Source organism: Camelus dromedarius, chromosome 2, assembly GCF_036321535.1.
Source record: "Camelus dromedarius isolate mCamDro1 chromosome 2, mCamDro1.pat, whole genome shotgun sequence".
Classification (NCBI taxonomy): domain Eukaryota; kingdom Metazoa; phylum Chordata; class Mammalia; order Artiodactyla; family Camelidae; genus Camelus; species Camelus dromedarius.
In genome coordinates, this window is record NC_087437.1 from 94,532,251 (window position 1) to 94,544,891 (window position 12,641).

General features: G+C 33.2%; 1 protein-coding gene across 5 annotated transcripts in view; it reads left to right on the plus strand.

The window, feature by feature from the left end:
- The window catches only part of ROBO1 (roundabout guidance receptor 1), a 1,016,936-nt gene that overhangs the window by 130,176 nt on the left and 874,119 nt on the right, over window positions 1-12,641 (plus strand). For all 5 annotated transcript variants that reach the window (XM_031457716.2, XM_064496419.1, XM_064496401.1 and 2 more), the window contains exon 2: window positions 6,403-6,541. In XM_031457716.2, the coding sequence (XP_031313576.1) occupies window positions 6,454-6,541 (88 nt within the window). In that variant the 5' untranslated portion in view covers window positions 6,403-6,453. The remainder of the gene's footprint in view (window positions 1-6,402; window positions 6,542-12,641) is intronic.

Here is a 12,641-nt window from a genome sequence, read left to right on the forward strand (position 1 = left end):
AAATTCGTTTCTTTGCGTCTTTATCCTGACTTCGTAAGCTATTTTAGTACATTTTAGATATAGAATAAGTATCTCATTCTTCATGTACAGCCTGAGCTTTATCCTCATACCCTTTGTTTCCTCGCAATACATTTAAAACATTATGTTTCCTGGAAATGTGATAAGAATTAATTAATATTTTGTGCAATGAATGGAGGCTTAATTGGATATAGAGTCCACGATCCACTCAAATAAAATTGAAGTGTGAGTAATAATGTAGCTGTGCCTACGTATCCAGGATCTTTAAGAAACTGGGTGACAAACCACCGAGAACCTTGCTGATTTTCTTATTCCTGCTACTCCTGATTAACTCTCTACCCGGTTTTCCAGGTTTGTCTTATCTTGTCTTCACCTCTGTACTTTCTATTCATGTGTTTTATTCTCAGTATTGATTTCAGACTTGTTTGCCAGAGTCTTTTGTTCTTAGTTTCTTTTCTTTCCTATTTTTTCCCTTTACAAAATCCATGTGTATAAATGAAGTCAGAAAGTTAGTTATGATGATGTTAATAAGTCTAGGATATTAATATTTGGGGTTTAGCATAATTTAAACATTTGACTAAGTGTATAATATTTGCCTCCTTAGGGTTCCCTAAGTATATGAGAAATCAAATGTAATATAGATTAATTATAATATGTACATATATATATGCCCTAAGTACTTTAGGTTTAACTTGTAAGACATTAGTACATTTATATGTACTATGCTATTTTCAGATAAGACATTCTTTATAGGAGGTGTGAAAACGTAACAAGAATTTGGTAGTAATTTGTCCAGTTTGCCTTGTCTATTTGAAAGCATTAAATCTACATTTTTAGAAAATATTATACACCTCTAACTTCTTATTTCAGATTAAATGCATCCCAGCTAAACAGGAGTGATAATAAATTCTTAGTAGAGTTAACTGCAGTCTTATATACGTATTTTTATTCTAGAGAACTCCAGAGTAAGAGTAGATTGGCCAGTCATTTATAAAGACATCTCTCTCTCTCTCTCTCTCTCTCTCTCTCTCTCTCTCTCTCTCTCTCTCACACACACACACACACACACACACACACACTACTTATTAAGCTTTTTTTTATTTTCTAGGCTGAAATTTTGGGAACAGCATCGTACATTTCTTTATTTTTCTTAATTTTTCTAACTCGAGTGTTCTGTGCACTATCAAATCCTTTTGCTTTTCCTTTGCAATGTGTTAATGTTTATTCTATTTTTTGTCCACCGAACAGACTTCCATGTAATGTCCTATTAACTATGCATACTAGTAAGCCTGTACATGGTTTCTTTCGTATTGATTAACTTTCATTTCCAAGTTATATAATTGTTACCAAGCTATTTTGTCCCTTATGCCATCACACTATGGGTAAGAAAGTGCCTTTGAATTAGTCTTGCATTCAGTTCTTTGACATTTTGATTTTATAATAAGAAAAATAGTACAGTTGATTCCAGCTCACTTATTTGCTAACTATATGCATTCATGCAGACAAATCTCATAAAGATTCTTAACTTATATTCTAATATGGGAGGTAATAATTTATGATTTATTTTCCTAATATTAAGTCTGATGGGCTAATAAAAAAGTAAACTTCAAAGTGCTGTATATATGTATTATTTATTTTCAGCTTTTTACACACACCTTCCATTGTAGCTGCACTTACCTACACACTGAGTGTGTCCCCTTACTGACCATCTTTTATCACTTTCTGCAGTTGTATAATTTCAGTACACCCTTTAAAGCCTAGACCAGCCCTATCCCCTGCCCATCTTCAGACGACTTCCTCCATGGCCAGTTTAATCCTTTTAATCTTTGTCACTCATGTAATAAATTATCTACAACTCTAATATGAAGAAAGTAGATTTGTTTCATATCTATTTGAGTCTCCACTGCTTCCATAGATTAACTGTTTAAAGTATTTATTATTTTTTTATTTATAGCTTTTTTATAAAATCTGATTGCAGATTTTTATTGAGTTAGACCAAACTTTAGTCTATCCAATTTGTCAAGAAGGAGAATATCTCTTTACTCCATATGTGGGTTGCTGACTAATTCATCTGCTATATGCAAAATCCAAAATGAGGCTGGCCATCTCTAGTCATTGATTCACAAGGACAGACTGTTTTTAGGAATAACTATTACTTCACTAGCCACTGTTGTTTCTTTTGTCTAAGATTAGGGCAGGAATAATCAACAGTTGTTGATTTTGTTGTGTTGTGAAAAATGTCCAACATTCCTAACTTATGGCCCATGGGATGATAATCAGTTAAAAATTAAGCTGAATAAGATGAAAAGACTGAGAAGACAAGTCTCTAAAAATATGTTCTTTCTCTAGAACAAGAGGTGTAACTTAGAAAATAAATTTTGATTAATAATAAGAAAAGTGTCAGTAAATAATTTTAGTTTTTCTAAATGTAAAAGAAAGAATATGGAGGAAGAGAAGAGGGAGAGGAAGGGGGAGGAGGAGGAGGCTACCTATGATGAAGAGTTTCAGAAGAAGCTGAAAAATAGTCAACATGATGTACTGATAAGTTTAGGAAACATCTGTGTTCTCTTAAGTTATCCAAAATGTGTACCTAAAGAAATGTTTTTACTTTGTTGAACCACGTGTTTACTAAAATTAATTTCTTATGGAACATTTTCACTTTCTAAGAAATTGCATTTTTAATCAGTGAAACATGATTATCCCAAAATATATTTTTGAAAACTCGCTCTGAAGCAATCATGCTCCTCAAAACAGGGGATATACCAGTCTATCATTACATTTATTACTGTTTAAAAATATGCATTAGTGTCATGTACACATGCACAGCATATACTTATCACATATTACCTTTCAACACCACGGCACTTGTAGAAAATGTCTCCATCTTGATTGGGTTGGAAGTTATGCAGGTCTGTAGGCTTGTCAAATTTGAACCTTATACATTAAATCAGTTCATTTTACCATGCATAAATTTCATCTTAATAAAGTTCATTAAAGTAAATCAAAACTACTAATGTCTTGCAAGTTAAATCTAAAACAGACACTATTCAAATGTGAAGCAACACGTAAATACAAATCCACGTTTGCTCTCATCATCGCTGGGAAACTTCATTGGATGCTATTTGAAGTTGGAGGGCATGGTGATGTTAACAGAGATCAAGTGATGGAGCAGACAGACTTATAAGCACTCCATGTATATTATCTCACCTAGTGTTGTGGATATTATTATTACTTCACATTTTATGTTTGAGAAAGATGAGACTAAGTGAACTTAAATTTTTTGTCCAGGGTAAAAGAACATCTGAGTTGTGCAGCTGAGATTCATACCCAAACCTTTTGGTTTGACCATCTATCCTTCTAAAAGACTGCACTGTATTACTTCCATACACTTACTACTTCCAAGTGAATTACATTCTAAAGCATTTCTATTACACTGAATAATTCTGTAATCTCATATTTTAGCTTAATATTTCATAATAGAAGTGAATATTGCAACTTTTTTTTTCTTTTTTCTCATATCATTTTAGTTTCTTTAATTCAACTATACGGATATTCATTCTTAATGCTTTGATAATAGGCAGTATATATACACATTGATGAGAAGTCTTTCTATATTCATAGAGGTTGTGGTTGTGGTTTTTGAGTTCACTATATTGTGATACAGAATCTAAACACAATTGCATCCCATTCCTCACTAAAATCAATTGTCCTATTGTTAATATGTCAAAAGGTGTGATTTTAAATAAGGGTTCATCACGTTTGCTATTAAGCTTGTATTTTTACCTTCCAGTACTTCCATTTTTAGAGAAGATTCTTGAAGATCAAACTTCAAAGAATCGTGATATGTGTACATATCAAATAATGCAGTTGCCACTTCTGATTTGTGGGTCCTACTTTAAAATCATGTCACTTTATTAGCCACTTACCACGTAAGTTCACAGAATAGTCCTTAGATAACAAAAATTTGTTTGGGATACATACTGAACATTACAGAATTTGAAAAATATCTGCCTGTTAACATAACTTGCAGGAGTTCAACCAACTATAATAAATGTTCATACTTTCAGGTTTATTTCCTTGTGATCATTGTTTTGATTTAAAAGAAGAATGTACATGTTTGATAGAGGCCTTTATTTTATCCAAACCAACTGCTACTAATAAGCCATATGTAATTATTAATTAAATTGTTAGAATATAATTAATCACAAATATGAAAATCTGTTTCAATAAATAGACTTTAAAATATCATTTAACTAATATAATCATTCTAAATTTTCAAATGATGAGCAAGTTATAAATAGCTTCTAGATTCAAACGTGCTTTTATTTACATCAAAAGCTGAGGCAAAACTGCTTGTGCACATTTAAAGAATGAGGTTCTTTAGGGGTTTATTCCAAAATAGGGACTCTGGTGGTTAGTGCACATAATAACCATATATTAAACTGAGGAGGAATATGAGAAAATCCCCAGGCAAGAGGATCCAAGATGATAGGGCAGCTGTGATATCAAAACCCAGTCAAGAAGACATTACTAGGATGCAGTATACTTACACATTACCTCTGAAAGAGCTAATTATCTGTACGTCACTGAACAATGTGACCATAAGCCAAAACACTCAATGGATAAACCTGAAAAAGAGTCTCTGGAGAAACTAACAACTGCATAGTGTTGACTGAAGAGCAGAACTGTTCAGCTAGGCTTGTGCTCATCTGAAATCTAATCTACTCTTTACTCTCATTTGACACTTAAGAAGATAACGCATGGAAGATACTGTGGGTATATGATGTCATTTATGAGTGATTCACCAAGATAAAGAAAGTTACCTGGATATTAACCCCAAACAAGGAAGATAGACAACAAAAATGAATCTATAGTGGCGAAGAATATTTCTTTGGAGCCAAAGTTCTAGCCTAGACAGGAGTTGCTTGAAGAGTTCTTAAGAGAAAAGAAACCATCCTCAGATACCTTCAGTGAGGTCAGATCATTGTAGCTGGCAGGAGGATTAGGCGGCTCTGCTAAAGCAAAATCTGGCAATTAATTCTGCAGTGAAAAGTGATAAAGTAAGGACAGCTCAGTCCAGACAGGTTGGCAATAGCTTTGTGTAGATAAACCCGCAGAATGAAGCTGGTCATTCTTTTCAAGTTGGAACTCTATCTCAAAAATGAGCGATAGAATGTTATCTTTCTTTGGGAATAAATTATATTTTTATTGTGCTAGATATATTTGCATGTTTTTGACTCAATGAATAAATTTCCTTCCATTTCTCATCTCCCAACTCTAATCAGTCGCCAAGTTCCTCAAGGAGTGCTTGTGTAGTGCCACCTCTCTGACTCCCACCCCAGCACCAGCCATTTGCTCTGCTTCCTCTCCAAGCTCCTTTGTAAGCAATTATTGTAAGTTTCTGCACCGCTGTTACGGCCTCTATGCTAATTTTCCTCATACTTACTTTATCCTTCACATTCCTATCAGAGTTATCTTCTGAATACACTTGGCCCTTCATATTTGTGGGCTTTACATCTTTGGATTCACCTGAGGGTGGAAAATATTTGAAAAACAATTCCAGGAATTTCCAAAAAGCAAAATATTTTCAGTGTGCACTGGTAACTATTTATAGAGTATTGATATTACATTTACAACTATTTACATAGCATTTAAATTGTATTAGGTATTACAGATTTGGTCAATTCTCCAGGCAAAACTGATCGGTCTTCCACTTGAATTAATTCCTGTAGTTTTATTCTGCCATTTGTTAGAGTCTTCATCTTGCTGAAGCCCTGATGACCGAGGGCTGTGTTGCCTACAAGACGCTGTGTTATTCATGATTGATATGAAGTGCCTTGTTCGGAATACAACAGCTGTTAAGGGTTGTTTGTTTTGTGAATTTGCTTATAAACTGATATAATTTTAATGGCTTCAAATTGTTTATGTACCTGCATAAATAAATAATTTAGTTTTTTTTTTCTTCTGCTGTGCCCCCCAAATACCATAGTAACTGGCTTATTATGAACAGTCTGCAAATATTTGGTGAATGAATGACCATAGTTTTCTAGATCCTTTGAGCGTGTTCTAACTAAATTAGTAAGAAATTAGAAGCACTTATCTGTCATCCCCTAAAGTGTATGGAAAACTGAGGAATCATTTATTATTATATCTAATTGAAATGAATTTTCAAAATTAATAATTACTACATTTGTTCAAAACGTATATCCTAAAATGTATGTTGTGTCGGCTGAATTCATTTAATGATTTAGTTTTATCATTTTGAAAAATGACATTTCAAATGCACTTGTAGTATAATTTTTCACAACATATCTTTAATATTGTCTTGATCTCAATATAGCTAACCATTAAAAAAATTTCTGTGTTTATTTTTTTTCCTCCCAGATAAAACATATCTGTGTCACTGGCTGGGTGGAATGCAAGGAAGGGACAAAGATGAAATGGAAACATGCTCCTTTTTTGGCCATAATATCACTCCTCAGCTTGTCAAAAAGTCACCTGTTTCTGGCACAGCTTATCCCAGGTAAGTGCCATGCATGTTTCGTCAAACCTTGATCAGTATCCCTTCTTTGCTTTACATTTGTTTTTATTGTGTGTTGTAAATCAACTTTACTCCTGTTCTTTGGAAGTTGTAAGTCTGTGTGTAATGGTTTCTTAAGTATGTGTGCTGATAAATTTCAGGGATCAAAGGTTATTCTTGAGTACAGAGCACTTTATTAATTCCCTAGAGAAACAGAAAAATTCAGAAAAATTCATTGTTACAGAAGCATGGAAGAAGTGATCATTTTAAGTGATTAGAGTGGTGGAAGGACAATTGCAGTAGGGAAGAAATGTGTAGCGCAAAAAGAGTAGCCGAGTCGCAATGCATGTTAGTACTACAGAAAAGCAACATCACGGAAAGTAAAATATTAAATCTGTTTGGACTAGTGACATGTTAATTAACGGGCTGAACAATGTCAGAATAAAAATGCAGCATGCTGCTGTGCTGCTGCCATGGTTACTGTTGTTTTTGGTGATGTTAGAAATCTGGTTCCTTGAAGTCATAGTTTTATTGATGGTGCTAGAAGAACATTGCTGTACAACTCTTTTATAAGAAGCTGACTAAACTTCGTGTTATGGTGCAGGAAAATATAAAAATGCATTGATGTACCAATCAAAATATAATTTCAACTTTCCTCTTAGATATAACTATGGGAAAATTGTAGTTAACTTGGACATATTTAAAATATCATCATAATTCAGTCAAGTTATTCATAAAAGAATGGTGTTTGGTGTTTTGTTAAACCAAAATGTGAAGCTTGGTTGTTATTTGTTTGTTTATGGTTTATTTTAATATTCAGCATCTGTATGTAACTAATCATGTGTATCCACACACAAATTAGAATTTTCAAATAATCTTGGGGCTTGAATTTTTTTTCCCCTGCTGGGTTAAGATTGACATTTTTGTTTAGAAGATAAAGGGGTTGTGAACAGAAAGTATGTTTATATCTGTTAAGAGCATTCCCATAGAGTGGAGGTATACAGAAAATTTCAATTCTGTTGTTGCAAAGTCCATTTAGCTGCTTTTTACTGTATTAGGTTAACACACTGAAATTACTGCAAGTGTTTAATTTCAGCCTGTTATTACATTCCCTTCTCTTGCCACTACTCTGTTGAGTATTGATTAAAATTAATGAATAAACCAATATCAAAAAATGACAATATGAAAAAATGTCATGCATTTTTAAGCATATGAAAAATGTTAATTTAAGTCTGAAGTTTTTCACTGACTTTCAAATCATCAGGATAAATAGGTTTTATGAGAAAATATTTTGTAAACTATGACTGTAGATTTAGAGATATCTTAGGTGTAATTGTCCTAAACTGTCCTACCAGCTAATCACTGCTCCAGGTCAACAAATTTAGTCCATGATTTAGTTACTGAGCAAGTAATCAAATCTCAAAGTGGTCAAGTGTGGTTTGAAACATCTTTACTTATCTAGAAATACGGAAGAAGGAATGCTTGTAGAGATGTGTGGTAGGAGCTGTAAAGTTTATCTACGGAATGTAAAGTTACCTTTTCTTTCAAGAAGATACTGTGTAATTTCAGAGGAGACATATCACCTTGAACATTTGGCTCCAAAATTTGTCAAAACTCTGCAATTACTATCTTACATGAAAGCATTTTAAAACCAAAGAGAGCTGAAATACATGAATTTATTGCTTAATACAATACGTAGATTGGGTACAAAGGTGATCAGTTGGTTAGCAGTTTGCAGAAATAAGTCATACAGATTAGTAACTCAGGGCCCATTTTGAGACAACACCTTAAAAAGAAATCAGGGTGCCCCAAATTGGGGTTTATAAAGCTAAATGTCTTCCCCGTTCAGGACCACAGAGTTCAAGAATTATTTCAAAGCAATTTACCTGTCAAAAGAAATATGCTATTAGCTTTTCAAAGGGAACACCTGCAGAGTGGAAGTCATTTTCATAACTGCCTCCATCTGGGAGCACTGGTTTCAAGCTAAGGTGATGAGAAAACCTCCTAAAAGGAGTCATGAGCCTTAGGATCTCTCCTCCTTTACATTAACCTCGGAATGACATGAGATCTTGATTCTTTTTGTTGTTGTTGTTCTAGCTTTATTATGTTTAGTAGAGGCCCTGACATTGACTGAGTTTAGCACAGCTCAGAGGGGGCAAAGATGGGAAGATCAAATATCAGTGACTTTAAAAAACATAGTTTCTCATTCAGTTGATTTACTTCCACTCTTTCCCTAGAGGAAAGAATATCCTCCTTCATCAGAAATTTATTTCAAAAGACAGATAAATGAAAGTATGTAACATGTTTCTGAACAACTATGGAGAAGTTTATGGTCTATAGGACGTAACTTGGTGAGTTATCATTGGTAGAGAGTCTACCAGAACAAGATGCCTCAGGGTCCTTAAGACCAATGAAAATAACCGTTGTAATGCAGATAGTTTTATTACCTGAATATTATTATTTTATTACACAAATAAAATAATATATATCATTTCTATGTATTTATATAGATTTGATATATATTATTATTTATGACCTGCATTTATTTTATTTTATAGAGTTTTTCAGTCAAACTGTAACTTAGTTACTTGGTGTGATTAAATATTAAAACGATGCTTGAACTGACGGATTACCCAGATCATTTTTTTTTTCTATTTCATTTCTCTATATAATACGTTTTAAAAACTGCTGTTGTGTTTTAGAATATTGTATGTGATGCAGTTGGTGTATCAGGGAGATGACTAGAAATTCCATGTACATTTTAAATGAAGAAATACACTTGTTGGTGAAAAGTAAATCAGTTTTAAGAGAAAAAGAATAATTAAGAAGTGGATTCTAAGAATGGTTGGGTCTCTCCAACCATTTGAGTTGTTGCCTTCATTGCATACAGAACCCTTTAAAATCTGCCTCTGTATTAAAACCACTGTAAGATGTTTGTCCTGTCAAGTTTCCTTCTCTCTCATTCACATATAAAATACTCTTAAGCCAATGGTGGTTATCCCATGAGGCATGCTGTATCTGGCCCATGCTACATCTTTATGTAATCTCTGCTCCAGAGTAATCTGACAGTTACCCATCTTCACATTTTAAATCCACCTCCAATGGCAACAGATGTCAGGAAGACAATAAAAGACAAGTGTTAAATGATATGTTTTAAAAGTATCTATTCGGCATATAGTAAATTGAATTGAAAATTTGAAGAACATCGATGGTTAAAAGAAAAAAAGGTTGAATCTAGGTGTATACTGTAAGATTTTAAATGGAAATAGGTGGGGAGGAGGAAGCACACAAGGTTGCATTTCTATTTGAATAAATCCGACAGCCCACTTTAAAGTTAAACATGATTTATTTTTCCCTCTCTATTCTCTAAGTGTGCAGCAACAGCGTTGTCCTTCATTAAAGATGCAGGTGCTGACAGGGTGATTTCCTTTGCCCTGCCTCATGTCAACAAGCCTTGAGTATGAAATTGTCTGAAATGATTTACTGCTTCCCCTCCCCTCTCAGACATCCATCCACCACCACTTCAGTACCTTGCTGCTTTATCCAAAGGAAGGTACTTGCAAGGACCAAAGTGTTATCTGGGTTTGAGTCACCTATAGATAGATCATAAATTTTAATGAAAGAATTCTTTATGTAAAACTCTAGAAATAATAGGAAGTGTATACATATAATACCCATAGACCCCTATTTTTTGTGATTTATTTTTTACATGCCCTACAGATTTTGAATAAATTTGAGTATTTATTTCAGATTTTAAAAATCTGCTGTATAAGGCAAAAAGAAAATTGAAAATAAGTTTCTGAAATTAAAATGTGATAGAATCTTTAAACATTTCTTTATTTGACTAATTTATCTAACTAAAAGTGTTGCATATATGCAAGGGTTTTATCCACAGGAATTTTTTTTCCAATAGCTGTGATTCGTTTCTATAGCATAGTAGCCTCGGGAAGTGATAAGGAAAATGCATATTATTTAGAAATTATAGTGAATGCTTGTTCATAGACAATTTGATTTTTTTTTTGCATTGCACTAATCAGAAATTTATTAATTAATTTTAAACACTTAACAGAGTTATTTGTCTCTTCTATTAGTTATCACATTTAGGTTCAAAAGTACTTTAAAATGTTAACTCTTCTGATTATGCATTGATACAGATGTTACTGTTAAAAAAGTGATTTGATTATATACATGATTTAATAAATCTGTATGACTCGAGAAGTGTTTCTCGACATGTTTTTCATAGATGTTTTTCAGAAACGCATTAAATGTTTATTAAAAATAAAATATATAATTTTGAAAGTCAATAGGTCAAGAAAAAAGCCACTAAGCAAATAAATAGATCAGTGAAAATTAACCTGTATAATTAAAAAAATTATACTTTACATGATTCTGACTTAGTTTTGCCTAATGGATACAATTTCCCTTAAATTTTGCCCAAGCCTTAATAGAGTACTGATTCAGACATTAAGTGGCTGGGAATTTATATCCAAATTAGAATTAGAATAATGTCTCAGTTATGCAAACTTTCTGTAAAAAAAGTTGACATCAACATAAATAAAATCTTTGGCTGTAAATGTTTATTTTCCTCTTCTGATTTTAAAATGAATAAAAATATTTTCATGGGCCCCACTGTGTTGTTGGTTGACACTATGCCACTGTGTCTAGTAGCTAAGAGGTCAGTTCTGTGAAGGACCACCAAAAGATAAAGTATAAATTTATGACTCATGCCTAAATATAATACCAAAAACAATATTCACTACAAACGAAATATAATAAAAACTTAGTTTTTCACATTTCTATAAGCATTATGGAAAGCTACAAGAAAACCACAAAAATTTTAAAAAAGGATATCTTCTGACTATTACTTTTCACAATTTAATTTTTACAAAAATAATAAGGGACCCACCTATACCAAGAAAAGAAGGAAGGTAGGAAGGAAGGAAAGGGAAAGAAAGACTACTCAGGAAACATCAAGAATATCAAAATGTCATAGTGGAGAAAATGTGGCTTTCGGTTGAAAAGGGCTATATATTAATTGTGTAAACTTTGGTCAATAACTTAATCTCCCCCATGTCAGTTAACTCCTCAGAAGGAATGTTAGAATTACCTTGTGTTATTTGTACCTGAATTATAGGTAAAATAATCAAAGAATTTGGAACACTGAGAGGATTTTATATATGGAGCTGCTCTTACTAACATTGATAATAATCTCATTATCATCTGTAAATGAGTGTCACTGGCCTGGGGTGCACTATATGGTTGTCGTGGGACAGTAGCTACTACACGTGTCATTAAGGGAAAACAGGCATGTGCTCTAAGTAAAGATGAAGTTCTGTAGAGCATCAACTTGAGGAGGGTGTGGAAGACTTCACAGAACAGGTAAACGAGGAGGTAAGAGTCCATTGGAAAGTTAGGATTCATTAAGTGGAACTTGAGTCTTAGGAGTGCTCTCTGATTGAAAAGGTGTGAGTGGAAAAGAAAATCTCAGGCTCATGCCAAGAGACAGCTCTGTTGACTATGAGAACACCTATTTGGCTTGATAGAAAGGAAATCGTATATCGGGGGATGTTTGGAGGTGAGTTCAGAGAGTAATTTGAAGTTCAAATCTTGAGGAATCTTTTATACAAAGCTAAGCAGCTTTAGATGGAAACTCTGGTCAAAAGGAAGGCAGTGAAAGAGTTTAAGATGGGGAGTAACCTAGTAAGACCTTTTTTTTACTGTAACTCTGTGGAAATGTGGTACATCCAAATGTTTCTTTTTTTAATTTATTAATTCAACAAATATTGATTTGACATCTAATACTGCACGGTATTGTGAGGTTGGAGGAGACAGTGTTAATGAAAACAGTCTTGGCATCTTCCACCTTTCTCTTTCTCTGTGGGGGAGAAATAATGAAATCAATGACACATCTAATTTTCTATGTATAAATTATAAACTGTCATAAATTGTTATCATGATAGGAGAGAGAAACAGTGTTGGAGGTTTGCAAAAGTACTATCAATACCTAAAATGTAAACATAGAAATTATTTATGCAATGTTTATAGATAAGTGAATAAATTAACAAGAGGAAGGGGTTGCTGAAAAAAATATGACGATGCCTAA